The 23,553-nt window shown below is 55.2% G+C and overlaps 1 protein-coding gene across 1 annotated transcript in view; it reads right to left on the bottom strand.

Annotated features, from left to right (window-relative positions):
- PADI3 (peptidyl arginine deiminase 3) overlaps nucleotides 1-23,179 on the bottom strand; it is a 31,431-nt gene extending 8,252 nt beyond the window's left edge. Inside the window, exons 1-11 of the mRNA XM_027060281.2 lie at nucleotides 23,033-23,179; nucleotides 15,277-15,457; nucleotides 12,662-12,734; nucleotides 9,160-9,221; nucleotides 8,077-8,194; nucleotides 7,323-7,448; nucleotides 4,870-5,048; nucleotides 4,544-4,647; nucleotides 4,314-4,425; nucleotides 2,438-2,545; nucleotides 1,381-1,532 (exon numbers count right to left, since the gene is read on the bottom strand). Of these exons, the coding sequence (XP_026916082.1) occupies nucleotides 1,381-1,532; nucleotides 2,438-2,545; nucleotides 4,314-4,425; nucleotides 4,544-4,647; nucleotides 4,870-5,048; nucleotides 7,323-7,448; nucleotides 8,077-8,194; nucleotides 9,160-9,221; nucleotides 12,662-12,734; nucleotides 15,277-15,457; nucleotides 23,033-23,124 (1,307 nt within the window). The 5' untranslated portion in view covers nucleotides 23,125-23,179. The remainder of the gene's footprint in view (nucleotides 1-1,380; nucleotides 1,533-2,437; nucleotides 2,546-4,313; nucleotides 4,426-4,543; nucleotides 4,648-4,869; nucleotides 5,049-7,322; nucleotides 7,449-8,076; nucleotides 8,195-9,159; nucleotides 9,222-12,661; nucleotides 12,735-15,276; nucleotides 15,458-23,032) is intronic.
- Nucleotides 23,180-23,553: the final 374 nt, after the last annotated feature.

Raw genomic sequence — 23,553 nt, 5'->3', positions numbered from 1 at the left:
GGCGGAGAGAGAGAGAGAGTCCCGAGCAGACCACGCTGCCAACGCAGAGCCCAACGCGGGGGCTCGAACTCATGAACCGTATGATCATGACCGGAGCCGGAGCCAAGAGCCGGACGTTTAGCCAACTGAGCCACCCAGGTGGCCCGCAAGGTCTGATCGTTGTTTTAAACAAAAAGACACGCACCGTTCTGTAACCAGGAGAGACAACAAGCACGTACTCTTTCAATTCTGCTCGGGGTGAGCTCTTGTGCAGGGGCGGGACAGCTCGGTCCCAGTCACCCGGCAGGTGACCCACCAGGTCGTGCCATCCAGGCACATGCTCCGAGCCGCCCTCAGACCCACGCTCACGTTCTCCAAGAGCCTGATACTCAACCCTACCCCACGCCCCGTGGCCAGGCGGCTCTTCTTTGAGTTTAACTTGGGTCTCTCTTGCTGGGGCCTCACCTTCCTGCACATCAGTGGGAAGAGAGGTGGACAAGGTCACCCCAAGAGGCCTCGCAGCCCCAGCCTCTTATGCTCGCGAACGTAAGCCCCGTTCTTCGTTTGCCCTTCTGCAGAGGTAGCTACTGGCATGGCCCAAACTTCCTCTTCCGTGGGATCCTGTGCTGGGGACAGTTAGTCCCCTCCAAAGCCTCTTGCTTCACCTGTTATTTGACCTCAAGTCTGTCCTAACTGCCTTGAATTTGGTTGGCCTGATGTCTTGGTCAATGCCGCAGCCAATAACCATTACCACATCATTCCTTTTCTTTCGCATCCGTATCTCTATCACATGTGGAACAACAAATAATCTGTTATTCTGTGTGTGTGTGTGTGTGTGTGTGTGTGTGTGTGTGTGGTATGACATCTCGTTTTCTTTTCTTACTTTTTTTTTTGGACATCTCATTTTCCATGTCCTATTCCTTCCTTCTCCTGTTCTCAGGAAAATATCTGATAGTAGTCATTTACATCATAGTATGAAAGCTCTTGAAATAGAATTTCCCCAGGACTGTTGAGACTTGAGGCTTCTTCTTCCATAACTATTAATTAATAGATTGTATTAGCAGTATCGTCTATTTTTGGAATCAGAAGACCTAAGTTACGTCCTAACTGTGCATTCTGTGTGGCCTGTACCAGGTCATTCACCCTCTCTGGGCTCACTTATGAAATGAAAAGGCCGGACTGAATGGTCTCTTCGGTCTATGCCCAGTTTGGCCTTTTCAAACTCCCCAGGGTGAAGTACAGTGTCTGGTGAACAGCCCGCTGTACCACCATCCCCACATCTAGAACTAGAATTTTATCTTTCCATTCCGGTTCTCTCCCAGGAACAGAATGGTCCCTCACCACCCCAGCCACCGTCGCCGCCCTCCACCCCAGGAACACCTCTCCCGGCTCCTCTCTCACCCAGGCAGGTTGCCCCCGATGAGGATCCGCCCCAGGGGGTACTCTTTCCCATTGGCCACCACTGGGGGGCTGACCTCCAGGTTCCCGAAGGAGTCCAGGCCACTCACAGAGCTGTCTTGTGGTTCCCGCGTCACATAGCCGAAATCTGGACCCTGGTGAGGGGAACGGAGTCAGGCTAGCAGTGGGGGTCACCAGAAAGAGCTTGAACCACCTTGCTGGGCTCTGAGCTCCTTGAGGATGGGGCAGGAAGTGGCTGCCCATTCTTCAGATGGAAATACTGAGTCTAAGACTCAGTCTGACCTATTCAATATATTTTTTAAATGTTTTTATTTATTTTTGAGAGCTAGAGAGACAGAGCATGAGCTGGGGAGGGACAGAGGGAGAGGGAGACACAGAATCGGAAGCAGGCTCCAGGCTCTGAGCTGTCAGCACGGAGCCCGACACGGGGCTCGAACTCACGAACTGCGAGATCATGACCTGGGCCAAAGTCGGACGCTCAACTGACGGAGCCACCCAGGCGTCCCCTGACCTGTTCAATATTTCACACGTGCGCAGGGTCCTATGTTGGGAAACCTGTGAGGCCAGGGCTATAAGATCATTTTTGCTGATGAAGAAACTGAGGCTCGGTGCGGGGAGGTGACTCATGAAAAGTCACATGCATATGAGTAACCGAGCCGGGTTGTTCTGATTGCAGAGCCTGTGTTCTTAACAGCGGCACTGCCCGCCCCCGCCCCCTTACCTAGGGCCGCCGGATTTAGGAAATAAAAATACAGGATGCCCAGTTACATTTGAATTTCCAATAAACAAATACACTTTTAGTATAACTAGGTCCCGTGCGATGCTTGGTACATGCCTATACCAAAAGGTTACTCGTTGCTTATCTGAAATTCAAATGTAACTGGGCATCTCTCGTATTTTTTTCTGGTCACTCCTGTCCCTAAAGAACGTGGTTCCCAGTGCAGCCCCCTAGACCCTACGCCCTACACCCCAGTGTGGCCCTCGGGTAATGTCCCTCGGCCCTCAGAGCCGGGCAGCAGCCTGCGGTCTGGACACTCACCAGGATCCTTTTGTAAGGGAAGTCCTGTAGCTCTCCGTTCCTGGGGGAGTCAAAGACCACCGGGAAGGTCTTGTGTGGCGCCTGAACATAGCCCAGTTCCATCTCGTCCTGCGAACGAGAGAGACGCCGTGTGGACAATCCGCACTCATTTGGCACTGAGAACCTTGGAGAAGACTGTTCGTGCGGGTCCTTCGTCTCAGGCCTGCCTTGCCCTTCGGGGTGAGGAGGGTAGGGGTGTGTGATGCCTGCTGGCTGGAGGAGGGGCTGGAGGCTCAGAGAGGGCACGCTTTTGCTCCGGTCACACAGCAAGACAGGAGGGAGTGAATGAGAAGGTGGATGTGACCCTGGGGGAGTCCCTGTGCCAGATTGGGGCAGAGTGGACACAGAGAGGGGCTCAGGGTGGCCCGACTTGGACAAATAAGTCACTGGACATCAGCCAGCACCTCTGGCCTCCACATGTCGTCGTGAAGGAAGGGCTGGCAGCTGGACAGGGCTGAGGGGACCCAAGGAGGTAGAGATCTGCCTCCTTCTCAGATCGCTCAACATTCAACCCAGTTCAATCCTAAGCCCTCTGGTCCTGGAGGCAAAGGTGGCTCAGCACCAATGAACTCTATCTCCGATGAGAAGCTCACTGGTACGTGCCTGGCCCTGCTCTAAGCTCCTTATAAATATTAATTCCAGGAATCCTCATCATACACCTGCACAGAGGCACTATTGTTACCCATGTGACAGATGAGGAAAGCAAGGACCAGAGAGGTCTAATTTTTGTCCAAGGGCACACAGCTAGTCAGTGGCACAGCCAGGCTCCAAACCCAGCCCATCTTGCTCCAGACTCCTGCCCCGAGCTTCCACCTCACTGGAGGACCCTCCAGCCACGAAAGCTTCTGAGCTTGGCATTCAGGGTCTCCAGCTTCAGCGCCTCCCTTCACAGGACCTTAGCCCTGGCCAACAAGAGTGCAAGACATTCTTTCTCGTGCCTCCCCTCTCTCGGCCCTTGCACATGCTGATCCTCTGCGAGGAACAGCATCGCGGGACCCCGGCACGGCCCTTACCAGCTCTGTGGCTCTGGGCATTTGCCCCCCGAGGGCTCCTCAGGTGGGTGACAGCAGGGAGGTGTCGAGAAGGTGAAAAGGATACCACGCATGACCCCCCCATAAGCGCTTGATAAACGGCAGCACTCATTGCCCATCCGGTCCCGCCCAGGTGTCCCTCCTCCGGGAAGTCTTTACCCATCCCCCAGACAGAGATGATGCCACCATCCCCCAAACCCTCTGGCACTTTGCCGACCCTGCCCCACCCCCCCACCCCACCCCCATCCCCGCTGCACCTTCAGCTACGGGAGCGGGGGCTTTGTTGCAATAATTCACCACATCAGGGCTTCTCAGCCGCGGCACAACTGACACTCGAGGCCGGATCATTCCTTCTCGTGTATTCCCTGCAGGATGCTTAGCAGCATCTCTGAGCTCCACCCACTAGAAGCCAGTAGCACCTCCACCCTGGGTGTGACAGCCCCACAGTTGCCCAGATGCTGCCAAATGTCCCTAGGGGTACAGAGGTGCCTCCCGTGGGGAACCACAGGACCAGGCTGCTGAGGGCAGAGAGTGTGTCCCACACCCCCCGCCATCCCCTTCAGCGCCAGCCCCATGCCTAGCCCACATCCTGTGGGCGAATGGGAGTTCAATCTAGTGTCAGGGTGTGCCTGGGTCTCCGGAAAGTTCTGGAGAGAAGGAGAGAGCTCTAGGTCTAGCAGGAGAAAAAGGAGCGCCCTGGGGAGGACACTCACAGCCCCCAGGTCCTTCTAAGAATTCGTAAGTGACCTCCTCCCACCCCCCTTGGGATGCGCCAGCCTCGCCCTCCAAGACGCTGTCCATGGTACCTGGATCCAGCGGTCATTGCGGTTCTCGTTCTGCGGGCAGATGGTCAGCTTGCAGCCAGCCTTCCTGGCCAGCTCCGCCACGGCGTCCACAAAACACGTGTTGTTCCTTACGCTGCAGACAAGCCCAGGGAGAGGGGCTCAGGACACAGCCACGTCTGGAGACCAGAGGGGCCTCCGGGGTCAGAAGGACACCTGCTGCCCCCCCCCCCCCCACACACAGACACACTCACCGGCACACGTAAACCTCCAGGGGCGGCAGGGTGCTGGGTGTCATAATCCAGGGCGCCACACGGAACACCACGGTGTCAGTGAAGATCGGGGACTCGGAGAAATCCTACGGGGGCGGGGGAGCAGAAGGGGAAGAGTGCCGGCCTCGGAATCCACAGGCCCGGCTGAGTCAAGGACCACGTGGACCCTGGGCAAGCCGCTGGCACCTCTTAGTTTCTAGAGAGGCACCGCGGGGTGGTGGAGAGGTCTGGGACCCTTCATGCCAGCGGAGCCCCTCCCCCCCCCAGGACGGAGCCCTGTTCCCCCCCCCCCCCTTGGCCACCCCTACCTCGTTGGAGTCATCCAGCAGGGTGACGTGGAAGGACACGAGCCCCGTGAAGCTGGCGTCAGGGAAGGAGAGCCCCTCCACGAAGAAGCGCTCCTCGTCACCGTGGAAGTGGGGCACCTCGTACGACACCTTGTTCTGGCCCAGCACGTGCCTGTAGGCCTCGCACGAGTCCTCGGGACCTGGGCGGGGACGGAAGGGATGGCCGTGACTCCCAGGTGGGCCCGCAGAGCACCGGGGGCGCAAGAAGAAGCCGCCGCGCCAACCTCCCCAAAAAGCCTCAAGCCAGACCGCAGCCCCCACCTCTGCCCTCCCGCCTGCAAAGGAGCGACAGGGGCTCGATACCCAGTGTGGGCACGGCCCGGGGAGAGGCCGTTCCTCTCTGAGATGGCTGTTCAGACCTTCCGCAGGACGATCTGGCAACATCTCACAAAGTCCCGTCTACTCCTAAGCGAGCAACCCCGTGGCCAGGAGTTGATGGAAATCTGTACGTACAGATACACGTACAAGGGGGTCCGCTGGTTCTTTATCCGGTCATTGAACAAATATTTACAGGGCACCTCCTTGGCACCGACAGGGCACGGTTCTAGACTCAGGAGCAAACCGGGAGCAAGGCCCGTGCCCTCAAGGCGCCTGTACTGTTGCAAAATCAGAACACTGCCAACAACGGGATGTTCAGGGCACTGGATGTGTTATGGCACATCCACGCTTTGGAATACCACGCAGCTGTGGACAAGAACGAGGAGGAGCTGGATAAATACAGAAAGGGGTGTCGGGTATATGATTCCGTGGGAGAAACTGCTGGGAAAGCAGAAGACGTGCACGCCACGCACAGAGACAAGTGACGAAGAACACAGAGCAAATCGTTAACGTTGAACACGTGTTAAGAGTCAGGTTTAGGGGTGAGGATAGGGAACTCTCATTTTTATTTAAAAAAATTTTAATATTTATTTTTGAGAGAGAGAGAGAGAGAGAGAGAGAGCGCGAGCGCGCGCGAGCGGGGGAGGGGCAGAGAGAGATGGAGACACAGAATCCGAAGCAGGATCCAGGTTCTGAGCTGTCAGCACAGAGCCCGATGTGGGGCTCGAACTCACGAACTGTGAGATCATGACCTGAGCCGAAGTCGGACGGGAGCTCAACCTACTGAGTCACCCAGGCGCCCCAGGGAACTCTCATTTTTTTAGCCACATATACTTCTATAGTGTTTGATCTTGTTAACAATGAGCATTTTATTACTTGCATGCGTGTGCATCTTTAAAAGATATTTTATGTCCTTGCTCGTATGTGTGATAAGAGCATCGTGGCTGTGTGAAGAAAGCCATTTTTGGGGGGGGGGGGGAGATGCACGCTGAATTATGCAGGGGCACTAGCCATAGTGTCTAGGAGTGGCTTTAAAATACTTCAGCAGGGGCACCTGGGTGGCTCAGTCGGTTGAGCGTCTGACTTCGGCTCAGGTCATGATCTCGCGGTCCTTGAGTTCAAGCCCCGCATCGGGCTCTGTGCTGACAGCTCAGAGCCTGGAGCCTGTTTCGGATTCTGTGTCTCCCTCTCTCTCTGCCCCTCCCCCACTTGCACTCTGTCTCTCTCTCTCTCCCCCTCTGCCCCTCTCCCCTGCTCATGCTCTCTCTCTCTCTCTCTCTCTCTCTCTCAAATAAACAAATAGGGATGCTTGGGCGGCTCAGTCAGTTAACTTCAGCTCAGGTCACGATCTCACGGTTCATGGGTTCGAGCCCCGCCTCAGGCTCCAAGCTGACAGCTCAGAGCCTGAAGCCTGCTTTGGATTCTGCGTCTCCCTCTCTCTCCGCCCCTCCCCTGCTCGCTCTCTCTCTCTCTCTCAAAAATAAAACAAACATTGGGGCACCTGGGTGGCTCAGTCGGTTAAGCATCCGACTTCAGCTCAGGTCATGATCTCACAGTTCGTGGGTTCGAGCCCTGTACCAGGCTCTGTGCTAACAACTCGGAGCCTGGAGCCTGCTTCTGATTCTGTGTCTCCCTCTCTCTCTCTGCCCCTCCCCATTCACGTTCTGTCTCTATCTCTCAAAAAATGAATAAACATGAAAAATAATAAAATAAAACAAAACAAAACACTTGAGCAAACAGGATCAACGGAGCGAGAGAGGCAAGACAGCGGTAATTGTCGAATCTGAGTGGTTGGCCTGTGGGGGTCCATTACTATTCTCTCTACTTTTGTGTATGTTTGAAAGTTTGGGTAATAAAAATTTCTGAACGTGCTTGAAATACATTTTTTAAATTGATCCATCCAATCAAATGGCCTTGGGCCACAGCTGCCTGGGGGCCCCAGCGGACCTGCTTTGAAGTTCCCACACCTGACTGTGCTTCCTCTGACCCCCAAGGCAGGCTGGAAGCCAGAGCAGGGGCTGCCCTCCGGCCCACGGTGGGGAAACTGAGGCCCCTCTCCCCAGCAGTGGGGGTGTGGGGGATGGGCATGAACTCACCACAGGTGTGGAAGACCCGGGCCCACTTGGCATCATAGCTGGAAGTGTGAAGGATAAGTCTGTGGTCGTCGAAGAGGGCGGCGGGGCCTTGGGTCCGCAGGACCATGACTGACATGTCTTCCAGGTCTGTGGAGCCAGACAGGGGTGGCAGCTCAAGGGGCCTGTGACACTCTGTCTTCTCCTCCTGCCCACCGCGCCCCCTAAGGGCAGAGGGTGCCAGGACCCGGGTGTCCGAGCCCCAGCTCCGCCCACCCTGCGAAAACACTGGAAACCATGAAGGCGCCTCCGTTTCCTCACCTGCCCGGAACTCTAGAAAGTGCAGAGGGGCCAGCCCAGTGCCTGGCACGTGACAGGTAAGAAGGTGTGGGGCGGGCAGGCCACCTGGCCGGGTGCAGGGGAGGGTTCTGGTCTCAGTGCCCCAGCCCGTCACTCCCTGCTGGCACAGACAGGCCCCTCCCTCCCTGAGCCTCAGTGCTCCCCTCTCTGAAACAAGGGACAGATGCGTCCACTTTCAGAGAGGCTGTGTGCACCCATGTGTAAGGCACCTGGCCCGCACCCCAGACAATCGCCGAGGCCTTCCTCACGGGGCTGTGGCACGCAGCGTGGGACAGACTTGGAACTTGGGATGTCCTAAAATGCAGGCCAGGGATAGATGTCCGGCGGGGAGGCAGGCCTTGGGGTCGGGAAGCTTCGGACCTGCCACAGGCGGGAATCCGGCGGGGAGGTGGAGCGGTGACCCTGGGCTCCCCCTCACCTTGCAGGCAGTGCACGTGCTGGTCACAGTTGTCCTGGTTGTAACAGTTCGCATCATCCTTGTCACAGTTCACCAGCAAGATAGCTCCATAGCCACTGGGCCCCCAGACCCACTGCCGCTGTCCATAGCAAAGCATAGCTGGTGATGGGGCTCAGACCGGACCTGAGCCCCCGCCCCGCAACTCCTAACCCCACCTCTTCCTCTTCACCCTCCCTGTGAGGGTAGGTCCACTCTCACTGAAGCGCTTCCTGCACCTGATGTGGCAATGGCTCCCTACTGCCCACAGCCCCAAGTCCAAACCACGCAGTGGTCTTTCATGGCCAACTGTGATGTGTCCTAGCCAACGTCCCCTTCCTCAACAGGCAACCTCCTGATGACAGATCCATTCCTGGCTCCAGGCCTTGGCTCCCACTATTCCCTCCACCCGGAATGCCCTCCCTCTTGCATTGCTTTAGAGCCTAGCTCACATGGGCTTCCTTGCTGATACGGCCCACCTGGACCTCCTGCTTTGACCTCCCAAGGCATTGAGTGCCACCACAGTCCAGCCCCAAGTCCTTGAACAGTTTCATTCTTGGCAGAGTTCCCTTCTCACCTAGATCAGAAGGCTGGCACGCCATGGCCCGTGGGTCCCAGCTGGCCCACTGCCTGTTTTTGTAAATAAAGCTTTATTGGAACAGTCACATCTGTTTGTTCGATGTTAACTATAGCTCTTTGACACTACAATGACAGAATCGAATAGTTGCAACAGAGACCCTTTGCAATGCCTAAAATATTTAGTATCTCATGTTGCAGAAAAAGTTTGCTGACCCCTGGCCTGGATTCAAATTCCCAAAGGACTTTTTGCCACAAAGCGAGGCCCAGCCCAGGCCTGGGCATCTTTATAACTTGATAATTCTCGGTAACGTTTTTGTTCTCCTGGGAAAAGAAGATCCCCGGTCATGCCTGGCTCCCATTTGGCTCCCGTGACCTCGGCAGCAGCAGGGAGGCAAGGGGGATACCTGTCATGACCTCGCCCCTCTTAACCCAACCTAGGTCAACTCCAAACTCCAGGCCCCTTTCTGGGCCCAGATCGAGATGCCCTACCTTGTCCACGAAGCTCCTGTTCTGTCTGCCCTCACAGTTCAGGTCACAATCCAGAGCGATGTCTGCAAGGGGAGGGCGGAGATTAAGTTACTAGGGGGTGCCCAGGAGTCCAGCACAGGTCTGTGGTCTCTGTTTCTCAGCCTCAATCTCAGGACCCATCTGGAACTGGGCAAAGAAAGTCATTTCTAAGAAGACACTGTCCAGAGGTAGAAGCATCTGAATGAAGCCCTTTTCCTTGAGCTGGGGAACGAGGCCTTGGGGAAGAAGGAGGGCAAGAGGAAAGGGCCAGGTCAAAGGCTGCCCCCCTCTGGGAAGCCTTCCCCGACTCCTCCCTCTTCTGCATCCATACAGCCCTCACTGTCTGGGGCCCACCCTATACTGAGCCCAGGTTCTCCTGGACATTCTTGGTCTCTATGAAGCTGGGGATGGGGCAGTGAGCCTGGTCGTTGGTGTTAGATGATGAAGATGTGAATCCAGGCTCTGGCACCTACTGGCTCTGTGGCCTCTCTGAACCTCAGCTTTATCCTATACTCCCCAATCCCAGCCCCCATCCCACATTCTCAATGTTTCTCCCTAGAAAGCAGGGAGATCTTATAGCACAAATGGAGCATTCGAAGGAGAGAAAGAGAGAGAAGGAAAACTCGAAACGATTTTTAAATATGCAAAAAGATACCCACTCACCATGCAACAGGTGGGTGAATCTCATAAACATAGTGGAGGCGAAAGAAGCCCAACCCCAAAGAATATGTTCAATAAGGTTCCATCCACGGAAAACTCAAAGACGCAAAAATAGACTATATTCCTTATATATGCATATCCAAGTGAGAAAACCATAAAGAAAAACATGGAAATACTTATCACAAGATAGTGGTTAGCTCCAGGGGAAGGAGGGAGTTATAATCAGATTTGGGGACTTCGGGGTGCCGGTCATGTTCTAGTTCTTGACCAGGGTGATGGTTGTTCAAGTGTTTGCTCTGTAATTATTCACCAGCTACACACGTGCACGTGTGCACATGCATCCACCCCCCCCCACACACACACAGCTTTATGCACTTTTGTGTGTGTATATTTTCCAGGGGGTAAGGGTGTGGGTTTGGGGAGGGAGAGGCAGGGAGACACCCAACCTCAGTCCTAACTAAAGGAAGGCAAACTAAAGCCAAACAGGGTAACTAACTTCTCAGCCCGGGCAAAATGGAAAAGGCTGACAATGCAGTGTTGGCGAAGGCAATCTCACATGCTGTTGGCAGCTGTGTGAGGTGAGATGGTCTGTTTGGAGAGCAGCTTGGTGGCCTCTACCAAAATTGACAAGCCCTAGTCCCAGCGTAAACCCCCCAAATTTACAAGGCACATTCTGCTTCTAACAGCACCTACTGCAGACAGAGCATTTTCAACTTTCTTGCAAAGTGCTCTGCAGGGACTTGGACCCACGCCAACTCCCACCCACCGTCAAGGAGCTCCCTGGTTCCATATCCTTGGCAACACTGAGTTAAGCATCTTTCCATCTGGGTTCTGATCACTGAGGCTTTCTCTTCTGCGAATTGCTTGTTCATATTTTTTTGCCTGTTTCCATTAGGTTGTCTTTCTTTTTCTTAGGGATTGGAGTTCTCCGTAATCTATATGCACCAAATCAGCCATATGCTTTGCAAATTTCTTCTCTTGGTCCAGAGTTTGATTTCTTTTTCTTTTTTTCTTTTTTTTTTTAAGTAAGTTTAAGCCCAATGTGGGGCTTGAACTCATGACCCCAAGATCAAGAGTCTCATTCTCTATGGACTGAGCCAGCCAGGCGCCACCATAGTTTGACTTTTTACTTGTCCTCTGTTATATACAAGTTTTCAATTTTAATAGAGTCTAATGTATCAGTCTTTTCCCTTATGGTCTGTGCCTTTGTTTTGTCTTGTTAAAAAAACACCTTGCCTACCCTGAGGTTGGAAAGATACTCTCTTCTAAAAGCTTTACAATTTTGATTTTCATTTTAGGATTTTCATTCCATCTGAAATTTATTTTTGAGTATGGTGTGAAGTAGGGCTTCATGTCCATTTTATTCACATGTGATCACCATCTGAACACGGCTCTGTGTCCAAGTGCTCCTCTGTCCCACTGGTTTCCATTTAACCCCACATCAATTTCATACCACCTCAAGTACTATGGCTTGAACAAAGTCCTGATATCTGGTACCATGAATACCTCCACCTTGTTCTTTCTCAAAAACGTCTTGGCCACTCTTGCCCTTTGCTCGTTCCTATGCCTTTTAGGATCAGCTCTATGAAGATCTATAAAAAAGTCATGTTGGAATTTGGGGCCACTTGGTTGGCTCAGTTGGTTAAGCATCCAACTTTGGCTCAGGTCATGATCTCAGGGTTCGTGGGTTTGAGCCCCACGTCGGGCTCTGTGCTGACAGCTCAGAGCCTGAAGCCTGCTTCTGATTCTGTGTCTCCCCCTCTTTCTGCCCTTTCCCTGCTCATTCTCTCTCTCTCTCTCTCTCTCTCTCTCTCTCTCTCTCTCTCTCAGAAATAAACATTAAAAAAAAAGTCATGTTGGAATTTTAATGGGCACCTAATTGAGTTTAGATTGTTTGATACTGTTCCAGAGCTCTTACATCTGTTCTAATGTTTTGTTTGTTACACTCTTCTTTCCCCTCTCTTTTTGTTTCAGTTTAAGTAATTTTTGTTGCCCTATCTTCAAGTTCACTGATTCTCTCTTTGGCTGTGTCAGGTCTACCAACGAACTCACCAAAAACAAGTTTTTAATCTCTGTTAGCATGATTTTTAGTTCTAGCATTTCCATTTGACTCCTTTTTATAGTTTTTCTCTCTCTGTTGAAATTCCCCATCTATTCATTCGTGTTACTCATCTTTGCCTCTAGAGCCTTTAATGCATTCATCAAAATGAGTTCTCTTGTATGGAATTTATATATCAATCTGTGGATAATCAGCACAAAAAAATTTAAGGTGGAAAAAGCAAAGTCCAGTTCCATATCCACAGTATGCCTCCCTTTGCTTACAAAAGGGGGAATATACAGATATGTGTGCGTCCACTTGTATGAGCACAGCAGATCTCTGGAAGGATGCTAGGCTTGGGAATTAGAAGCTTTAGGTTGGAGGGAAGGAGGTTTACTTTTCAATATATACTCTTTTGTACCATTTGAGTTTTCTAAATGTAACTGTCGTATTTTAATTTTTATTTATTTTTTTAACGTTTTTATTTATTTTTTGAGACAGAGAGAGACAGAGCATGAACGGGGAAGGGTCAGAGAGAGAGAGACATAGAATCTGAAACAGCCTCCAGGCGCTGAGCCGTCAACACAGAGCCCGACGCGGGGCTCGAACTCATGGACCGCGAGATCATGACCTGAGCTGAAGTCGGCCGCTCAACCAACTGAGCCACCCAGGCGCCCCTTAATTTTTAAAAGAAAATGAGTTCATTTTTATAAAAAGACTCTCGCTCAATGTCATTCCCAACCATTCTCACTCTTGGCCGAGGCCCCAGCATGGCCCCCAACTTACCAACACAGGTGAGGTAGAGCACCGCATAGGCCAGGGGAAGGGGTTCGTGGCTGGAATGGTAGGAAATCTGAACCTGTAGAGAAATGGGCCCGGAGTCAAGCCAGCTGAAGCCAACAGCCCCACCCCAAAGGACAGGTCTTGGGGAACCTAGCAAAGAAGAGAGGGAGTCTCAGGAACCTCTGTGCCCTGAAGTTGCGTTCACCAACCCAGCTCTTCCTTTAGCCTTCTCTGTGCCATTTATTCTTCCATGCCTTGGTTGGCCCATCTGTAAAATGGGAACCGTCTGTGAGGGAGTCCCTGGAGACCTGGGTCCTGGTGCTACCAATGACTACCGTGTGATTTTCGGCAGGCCCCTCCTCCCCTTTGGATCTATGTCCTGCCATGTGCAAAATGAGGAGGTCTGACTGGGCAGGGTTTATGGATCCTCTCTTATCTGTGGGATTCAGACAGCCTTGGACTTGAGCCCAGCCCCTCTGGGTTCTGTGACCTTGGCCAAGGCCTTTCACCTTCCTGAGCTGTCTCGTTTCTTCATCTGCAGAACAGCGGCCATACGGGTCCCTACCACAGACGATCGTAGTGCCGCTTAGAAACAATACACGTACAAGACTCGCCCCGTAGGTAGTGCCCAAGAAATGCCAGCTATTGTTAATAGCGGGCAGGCGGCATTGTGTGAGATGGTGCGGGGCTCTGGGCTCAGATTCTGAAGCACCACTTGTGAGTATTCCCGGAAGAGTCACTTGTCCTCGGGCCTCAATGTCCCCTGCTGTCAAGTGGGGATAATGATAGTTCCCACCCCAGAGGGTTGATTGCAGGGTGTGACCATCAAGGAAGGAAGGCGTGTGATGTGCTCAGCAGCAGCCTTGCCTGCAGCAAGGGCCCAGTAGCTAAAAGGCCAGGCTGACAATGGCTGAGGATAACACACTTCAAGGCCCATGGGTCAAAGCCCCTTCCACCCACAGTCCTCCACTTGCACGTTCCCTCCTGATGTGGGTCCCTCAGCTCAGCCAGAAGGTTCAGCATCTTATAGAAGCCATTCACTCCTCAGTGCTGGGAGCCCCTAAATCCTGCAATTGCTGACCCCATGTGTCAAGCCAGAGCAACGATGCTGGCCTCAGCCATACAATTACCCGGCTCCGGGCCAAAGGTGCGGGAAGGGGAAGGACAGGACAATCCGACCCTCCTCGATCCCTCTTGTCCTTTGCATCTACACAGCCCACCAGCTCAGCCCCTCTTAGGCTCCCTCTCAGGCTGGCTGGTCCTCTGGCCCTGCCCCAGGGCCTCTGTCCTGACCCTCACCAACTCTGCTCCTCACTAGATCAGGCGCCTTCAGGTAAGCCGCGCCTCGTTCTCAGCTTCCTCATCTGCAAAATGAGTTCCTTGAGTCCTGCCCACCTGCGTCACAGCGCTCAGCGGAGAGGCTCGTCTCCGATACACAAATGGGAAAAAACTCGGGGGTGATGAAGGGAAATTTCTGGCAGGTCTGTGTCGAATACTCGCTCTCTTACTGATGTGGCCCGGACAGAGGTACTCTGAACCTTGGTGGCCCCACCTGTGAAACGGGGATCAGACCCCGCCTCTCCGAGCTGTCGTGAGGGCTGGATGAGGTCATGGTGCCCAGTATGTGGCATATGGTCAATGGTCTTAAAAGGATCCTTTCCTGAAACACTGCTCCTGACATGGGGTGGGAACCTGCCACCCCCACGCCACAAGACCTGTCTCCCATCACCCCTTTATGGGGGCATCAGCTGTGCCAAGCTCAAGGGCCACCCCATTTCTCCCATCTTTTATTCATTTTTTTAAGTTTATTTATTTTAGAGAGAGAGAGAGAGTGAGAGAGAGGGGAGGAGGGACACAGAGAGAGAGAATCCTAAGCAGGCTCCCCACTGCTAGTCGGGAGCCCGAAGTAGGGCTCGGACTCACAAATCGGGAGATGGTGACCTGAGCTGAAATCAAGAGTCAGACGCTTAACCAACTGAGCCTCCCAGGCGTCCCTCTCCCATCTTGTAAATGCCCCCTGCCCCAGCCAGAGCACTGCCTACAGTCAGGGCTTGTTAAACTCGCCGTTGGTGGCTAAATGAGCAGAGAGGAGACGAAGGGAGGTTACGTGTCTCTGAGAAAGGGAATGGAGTCAGGAAAAGAACGGATTAGGAAAGATGAGGCACCCTGGAGAAGGGGGTCTCCCCAGGCACCAGCATCCTCCTCCCATCTCTGCTCTCTCTCCTTCATCCAGAGTGACAGAGATCACCTACTCAGCCCTCAGCCTGCAGGTAGGGAAACTGAGGCCCGACCCAGAAAAGCTGGGACATCTCCCTTCACAGGGGTCTCGGGAAACAAGAAAGGAAACCAACGTTGGCTCGTGTTCTGCCCCAGACCAACACCAGGAGGACGGTGTGGTGATCATTCCCATTTTACAGATGGGGAAACCGAGGCCCAGAGGGCTGATGTGACTTGCCAGGAGACACATAGCTTATGTCTGTAAGTCACAGAGCTGCCTGGTTCCAGGGCCGGGTGCTTACCCATCATGCTACCCTGGCATCTGGGTAAGCAGAGGGTGCTGGCCCTTGTGGAGCTAGCTCAGCGCCCCACCCCCACCCCAGCCCAGGGGACCTGCTCACATGACTGTCATTGAGGTCATTGCTGGGCGAGTTCATGACCACGATGATCTCCAACCCCGTATCAAAGTGCCACCGTCTGGCGTCTGCACGCTCCCGGCCCCTCTCCACACTAGGAGAGATGTAGACGTCCACACCGGGGGTCCCGTAGACCTCGAACATCTCTGTGCCCTCAGGTACCGACCTGGGAAAGACAAGAAGCCATGGGAAGGGCCAGAGGGGGCAATACTCGCTCAGATGCTTGAGCTCTGGAGCAAACTCTTGCTTCCTCCGGGAAGCCTTCCCGACCACCCCAGGCCTCACATCCCCACAGCAAGTTCCTGGGAGTGAAGCCTGGACCCCACACAAGTGCATACACATTCCCACCTTCTGTGTTTATTAACACTTCTCTCGGGAGCTTCTTTGCCTCCCAACAAAACTGCAAGCTCTTTGCAAGTTAGGACCAGTTGAATGCTCTATAATTCCCCGGTGCGGAGCTGGGCACAGGGAGCTCAGCGGACACCAGCCTGCAAACGGACCCCCTGCAATTCTGAGACCGTGGCTTTTTAGAAGATTAGTCTCCCTCCCCTCGGTCCCATTGCAGCCCTCTTTAGCAGGCAGGAAGATGGCCCTGGGCTCTTCTCCAGGGAAGGGCATCCAATTTTGTGCAGTTCCCGCTGCGTGCAGAACCTTGTTTCCTAGCTCCTTGTATTCTTACAAGTCGGCCAAGTGAGCGGGTGGTATCATCTCTACTGGAAAGGTGAGAAAGCGAGGCTCAGAGAGATCAAGCCCAAGGTCGCACAGCAGCAAACGGCACGGGCAGCTTTGCACTCAGGGCTCCGACACAGAGCCCGAGTTCTTCCACGGCTCGGCAGGGTCACCGGGAAAACTTGGCCAGATCCAGTCAAGCAGGAGGGTCAAAAAGCCTATGTCGTCCGGCCCTGGGACGTGTTTCCCCCACTCCAGCTAGTCTGGCGGTCCTGTTCGAAATCATCCGTTCACCTTCTTACTGTCTACGGGGGGGTCTGGGGGCACCCACTGTGCTCCGAAGCATTGCCAGGCTGTGGCGGGTACATTCACTACCCTCCGCACCGTCCCGGAACCTTCGATCCTGCCAAGGAGTTAAGGACAGCACTGCCCAGGGCAGCCAGAGGGGGCTCAGGCTCATGAAGTCATTAGTCAGTGGGATCCCAGGTAGGGAGAGGCCACTGTGAGCCAGAGGGGACAGAGTGCTTCCTGGAGGAAGCAGCACATGGGGGCACTGGGGGATAGCAGTAGCTGACCCCTGTTGAGCTCTTGCTATACAGCCGGCCCTGCGGAAGGTTCTTACGTGTGTGACATCACGCAATCCTCTCAATAAACCCAGGAGAGTTTATTGAGTACTATCACTGTCTCCCATTTGACAGATGGGGAAACTGAGGCTAAGTAACCTGTCCCAGGTCATGGAGCTAGTAAATGGCCGGACTGGGGTCCCAGCCCAGGCCTTCCGGCTCCTGAGCGCATATCCTCACCTACCACCTCCCCAGGAGTAACGTCAATAATCGTAGCCCCGGAGGCTGCACGGTTGCCAAGGCAGGTCTCGGCTAGGCTTTTCCAAACAGGATTTGAATCGCCACCGTGGCCCTGGGAGGAGGGGATGATTACTCTCACGTACATGTGAGGGAACAGAGGCTCAGGATGGGCAAGAGACTTCCCCAAGGTTGCACAGCTGGCCGTTCAACTCCAGGCCCTTTCCTTGCCCCACGCCGCTTGGAGGAGAGCAGACCTGCCTCAAGGCGCCCTCTTTGCTCCTCTACCGGCAGGAGCCGGCTACTTCCCAAGGTGGCTTTTTGAGAAAAAGAGAAACAAGGCGAGCCCAAGCTCTTCTTCATCAGGCGGGTCCAGTGCATGACCCTGCCAGGCGTCCTCACCAGCCGACACACCTGCTTCTCCTCCCAGGCAGGGCAGCTACGTTGAGCAAATAAAAATAGAGAACACCCAGGTGGACTGGAATTTCAGATGAGCAACAAATAATTGTTTTAGTATGAGGATGGCCCGTGCGATATTTGGGATATGCTAAAAACAATATATTAACTGCTTATCTGGGTTTCAAACTTAACTAGGCATCCTGGGTTTTATCTGACAACCACAGTTCCAAAGCCTGTAATTTCTGGGTCTGGTGGTGCCCTCTGCCCTGTGATGCCCCCGGGTGAGTGGGCCAGCCCGTCATGGGACATAGAGAAGCTGGACAGAGAGGCACAGGGACACAGAGACAGAGAGAGACAAAGAGATATGGAAAAACCCAGAAAAACGGAGAGCCACCAGGAGACACATGGAGACACACCGGGTGTGAAGGGACTCGGCCACCCCAGGATGTACCCTGAGCCCCACAGCTCGCGGTGCCTCGCCCCCAGCTCCCCGGGAGGCCCGTAAACTCTTTATGGAAATTCTCCTAACCGTCAGCTGCTGTTTGGACCCCAGGGGCCCACGGGCTGGAGCTGAGCACCTTTGATGGTCCTCTGGTGTGGAACCCCACCCAGCTCCCCGGCCCCAGCCCCTGGGCTTGGGGTGTCTCTGCCCAGCCCCCTTGCACCTCCCTGGGTGGGGCACCAGGGGATCCCTGATGAAGATCCCTTCTGGCCCAGGGGGAAGAAGCTGGGAGCTCAGCGGTGCCAGGACCAGAGTCAAGAGTCAGGTCCTAGACCGGGCTGGGTCGCGTGTAAGCCAAGTGACTCTGAACAAATCACCTCGCCTCCCTATAAAGTGGGATAATGACACCGACTTGGTCGACCTTATGGGCAATTGCAAAGCTCAGACACGCTGATGGGAAGGGCTTGGAAAACCGCCCACCCAGGACGGGGGAAGGGGTTCTTACAGTAAATTAGGAAGCAGGAAATGGGCAAACGGAGGCAGTTTGAGAGGGTGGGCTGGGGGCGGGGGGTGGTTCTGGGGACAGCTTCCTGGAGGGAGGCAGGGGAACCAAAGACAAGGAGGAGACGTGTCTGAGGGGAAGGCATTTTCCCGGTGGAGCCTTGAGGTCAAGGGTAAGTGCGGGCTGTGAGGAGCTCCTTTCATTTCATTCCTTTGTAACGAGGATCCAGCGAAGGTTCTTGATCAGGAGGGACTAAGCCTGCAGTTGCTGAACGTTCAAATCCCAGCCCCACTACTCGCCAGGTGTGTGACCGTGAGGGAGAGGCTCAGCCTCCCCCTGCCTCAGCGTCTCCATCTATAAAGCGGAGAAGATGAAAGGAGTCAGTGTGCATCCAAGATCAGCGAAAGTGGGGGACGCCTGACCAATGCCTCACTTCACTCCGGAGAAACTGAGGCCCAAGAGAGAAGGGACTAGAAGGTAGGGCTCCAGACTCCTGGTCCAGTGCTCAGGCCCCATCAGGGAAGCTGTTAGGACGATCAAGGGGGTGGCTGCTGGCAGAAGAGCCTGCATCAGACATGGGAGGGTCTGGATTTCCCATCGCACGGAGGACAGGAGGAGAAGCCAGAGGCTCACCCGGACGGAGTTCTTCCTCCGGTCGGGCCCCCTGCGCTGCCAGCACGCTGCTCTAGACAGTGCCCCAGCCCAGCCCTGGGGGCTTCGGGCTCGCCCCCGCCGAGGCCGTCCATGCCCAGAACATCCCAAGGCCTTTCCTCGCACACGGTGGTCCCGGCCAGCCCGAGGGCCCAACGACTCTGCCCGCACTGCCAGCCTGGGAGGTGGCGAATGGTGGGTAAAATGTTGCACAGTGACCCGGGACCGGGGTGCTTCCTGGGGCGCGGGACTTCCAGTGCTAAAATCTAGAAGGTTTGGGGCAAACCGGGACAGCTGGTCAGCCTCACGGTGGCCAACCTCAGACCCACCCGTTGGAAATGCAGATTCCAGAACCAGGTATGCTGTAGGCAGGGCCCGGGAACCTGCGCTTTAAGCCATGCCGATGCCCAGTGACGTCTGAGTACCACGGCTAAGGGTGGGCTGTGTCCCCACGCGTCGTGGGAATCACAGCGCGAGCCCACCCCCTCCTGGGAGTCAAGTCAGGTCTCCCTTGAGGCTCTGTGTCACCCCTTCAATGCTGAGGACACGGATGGTGACAGAGGCAGTCCCCACAGGCACACAACATCGGTACTATTATCCCCACTTTACAGATGAGGAAACAGGCTCAGAGATGACAGGTGATCTGCCCAACGTCACACAGCTGGCAGGTGACAGAGCCAGGACTCACATCTGACTCTGCCACCACAACCCCCACCCCCACCCCGCTCCCCTGCAAACCCAAGCCCATCCTCTCCTTTCATGGGCCCAGGAGCCTTGGCCTCTGCGAAAACAAAACCAGACACTGCAGAGCCGAGAAACGGATGGGAGAGGACTTTGGGGCTGGAAACAGGTGGACAAGATGACCGCCATGGTCCCCACCGACACGGCCCATGGGGGCGAAGGAGACCAAGGCTCGGACAGCTCAGACTCTGGTGGCGGCACCAGCTGCCTCCCCCTGCTCAGCGGGGTCCCCAGATCTCACCTCCGTCAGCCTTACCACCACCAGGGTCAAGAAGACCACCTCCCCTCTTTAGTCCCAAGTCCGTGCCGCCCCTGGGGAATGGCGGCCACATGAACCCTCTTCCCGAAGCCCAGATGGTTAAGAGAGTCGATGATGCACCAGCCTCCCGGGGCCCAGCTCTGCCCGGGCAGGTCGGTGCGCTCACCTAACATGAGCCAGTCGAAGGAGGAGAGCCGCTTTGTCAAACCAGGGGGGGGCGCTCAGATGCCTCCACGAGTAGAGCTCGAAACCCACTGATCTGTGCCAGCCTCTTCAGGGCACATGTGGGGAAACTGAGGCCCAGGAAGGAGCAGAAAGTTGCTCAAGGTGACTTCGCAAAGGGCGGCAGAGCTGGGACGAAAACTCGGGGTACCTGGCCCCCGGGTGCCCTTTACCTTTTCACTCCATTGAACTGCCTCTGCTGAGCCAGAGGTGACACGAGTTGTTGGCTGGTCCAACTAGGGCAGCGGTTTGCCACCCTGGCTGCACATTTATCCCCGGGGCACGACTCACCATACCCATGTGTCAGTCTTCCTTCCCTTTCCTCACCGCCCTCCCCCCGCCCCCACGCCATGAAACCCTGCTCAGGAAAGCAAAGCCCCCTTATCAAGTCTGGGCCACCTCCAACTCAATGGAAGGCAAGAAGACAGAGTTTTGTCCATTGCCACAGAGTGCCCCAATGAGTCTTGCCTGTGTTCATCCTTCAAGGCTCTGGTTGGGACCCTTCCTCCGGGAAGCCTGCCCTGACCACTCAGTTTATGTTCATTCCTCTTGTCTCATCTCCCAGTTTGGTTCAGAGGTGGCTCCCTTGTCTATGGCAGGCCTGGGGACACTTGAGGCGGTCCAAAGGGCCAGGACAGAGCCGCAAAATGATGATGGTGATAGCGGTGGCAGTTACCATGAATGAGTGTCCCCCACATGCCAGGCATCCCCAACATGCTCTACACACACGATCTCATCCCATCTCCCCACTCCCTTGAAGTGAAGGCCTAAGTGTTTGGGTTGCATCCTGGCTCGGCCACTCCTCACAGGCTGTGTGACACGGGGCAAGTTACTTAACCTCTCTGTGCCTCCGTTTCCTCATCTCTGAAATGGGGATGATGATAGAGCATCCACCTGGCAGAATCGTGAGAATGTTACTATATATAAAGCGCTTGGGGCAGTGGCTGCTATGGAGCAGTCTGTAAGGATCTTCACTGATAACATTGTCTCCGTCCTCCAGAGGAGGATACAGAGAGGTTAAGTGATGCTCCCCAAGTCAGACAGCTGCTAAGTCCCAGAGCCAGGGCTGAGCCAGCACACCCACCGCCCCTTCCCTTGTGGGCCCACGGTGTGGGCACCCAGGAGGGCTGAGTCACGACATCTCCAAGCCGGAAGGGACGTAGAGCTAAGCTGGTCCTGCTCCCCCTGCAAGACAGGAATCCGTCCAGGAGAGGTCCAGCCTCTGCAAGAACTCTGAAGGGACAGATTCTCAGACAGTGGGGACCGTGCCTCCTTGCTCAGTATTGTGTCCCCGTGCCCGGCCCACACCAGACGCCAAAGAAGTACTTGATGAATGTGTGAGCGAGTGAACTGACAGCTCTCTGCCTGTCCCCAAGGTGGCCCAGGCACAGAGGCCCAAGAATCCTTCCTTTGAGGGTGCCTGAGGCTCTGCCTCGCACCCTGGGGCCGTCCCCCCCACAGCCTCCTCTCCGAACCCCAACACGGCCCGTCCATTCACAGAACCCCAAGACACTGCTGCCTTTGCCTCCTGGCCCTGATTCGTCCCCCCTCCTCGAAGGAGGCCCTGCAGGGGAGGAGCCAGCCCTGGCCTTCCCGGAGCAGGTCAAACCGGGGGCACATCTGCCCGATGGGCATGAGGCTGCCAACACAGGTGAGTCACCCCCATGGGCACACGGCGCTGGAGGAGGGGGTGGCGCCAGGCAGCGTGGACGCCCATCCTCCTGTGTCACTCCTGACATGGCTCCTGTGGCTGTCCCTCCTCCAAATCCCCTTCCTAATTCTCACCCTCCACCCACACCCAACCAGGCTAGGTACCAGGCTTCCTGGTACCTAGCTGTGCTGGGCCTGCTCCGGACTTGGTTCCCTCCCCTGACCAGCCCCTCACCCCTTTACACCTAATGTCCTGGGACCGCCCCCGTCTCTGCTTTCAACTAAGTCCGCTCCAATTCGTACAGTCTTGTTCTGGGATACTGGTCTTCAACTGGGATCGGTTCCCCCCCACCCCCCGCCACACACACACCGGGCACGTTTGGCAACGCCTGGAGACATTTTTTGGCCATCGCAAGTCAAGGTGTGCGTCTGGCATCTAGTGAGTAGAAGCCAAGGGCGCTGCTCAATGGCTCACAGGGCAGGGTGGGAGACCTGAGACAAGGGAACAGTGACACGCTTCTGCCTCCTCCCCTCCCAGCCCCCTGACTACCTGTGTCCCCAGCTCAGCCTTGGAGCTGGGACCCCTGGAGGCTCCCCAAAAGGCTAAGTAGCCAGCTCCGTGGGGGTTCCCAGAACCCAGCTCCTGAAACCTGCCCAAACTCTCCTTTTCTGCCTGAGAGAGAGAGAGAGAGAGAGAGAGAAGGTGGGGCCTCACCTCCAGCCACTGGCTCTAAGGACACGGCCATGGCACACAGTAGGAGCCTAACGTGTGGGCTCTGAATGGCTGGAGGAAACCAGATCCTTCCTCTCCAAGTGGCAGACAGCTAAAAGCATAAGACACTTGACCATGAAGGAGGGAGGGGAGGGGGGTGTTAAATCCTGGCGTTGACGCTTAGTAACTGTTTGACTTGAGCAAATGGCTCGCCCTCGCTGTGCCGTAGTTTCCCCATCTGTCAAATGAGAAGCTAGTAACAAACGTAGCTCATGGGGTGTCGTGAAGGCTAGATTCGAGCGTTAAAGTTCGAGAAGATTGCCAAGCTTAAAACAGTGCTCGGCACATAGGAAATGCTACGTAAGCATAAATGATTTCTTAAAAAATGACACTCGCTGTTGGCAGAGCTCCTAGGCTGGGGACCAGGACAAGGGGAACACACCTCTTCCTATTTGTATGTATCCAGCCTGCAGGGTCCTCCAACATGCCCAGCACCCTCAAAGGCCCTTGGACCAGAGCTCAAACACTGCAAACCTCTCTGTCCCCCATGCAGTCTCCCACACTCAACTCCCCTGGCTTGGGGGAGGGAAGCCGAGCCAGGCCTGAGCCCCGAGGAAACCCTGCACAGCGCACCAGACGAGCCCAAGGGGCTCAGCACCAAGGGCCTGCAGACCCCCAGGCCTCTGGCTCTTACCCATAAATGTCCACGAGGGTCTCCACGCCAGCCACACACACGGCGCTGGTGGGATGCTCCAGGGACACACGCACAATCCTCTTCATTGACATGCTGGCCCTGGACCTGGACTTGAGCCACCAAAGCCAACACTGCCTCCCAGAGCCCTTGGCGTGTGTTTTAAAAGACCTTGGCCCCGCCTCTCCAGCCCGGGGTGCTAGCTCATTGGCTCCAGTCCTGGAAGCCCAGCCCCTTCCCAGAGCTAGGAGCATAGGATTGGCCAGGAGGAAGCCATCGTTTGCATATGAACCTGTTGCTCCGCCCCCAGCACGGAGGCAGTTCGTTTCTCTAAGGGAGCGTGTCCCAACAGGCACCTGGCCCGGGCACCGGGGCACTGGGGGGATGGGGAAGGCAGAGAGGTGGAGATGACCTGGGCCTCTTTCTCGACTTTCCACGCTCTTCCTCCTCACCCCCTTTCCTGCCTTTTCCGAGATGATACGGTTTAGAGGGGAGCTTCTCTACCCTGCTGGAGGAGCTGGTGC

Source organism: Acinonyx jubatus, chromosome C1 (genome assembly GCF_027475565.1).
Source record: "Acinonyx jubatus isolate Ajub_Pintada_27869175 chromosome C1, VMU_Ajub_asm_v1.0, whole genome shotgun sequence".
Taxonomy (NCBI): domain Eukaryota; kingdom Metazoa; phylum Chordata; class Mammalia; order Carnivora; family Felidae; genus Acinonyx; species Acinonyx jubatus.
The sequence above is the reverse complement of the archived record's forward strand: the minus strand, read 5'-3'. Positions and strand labels throughout refer to the sequence as shown.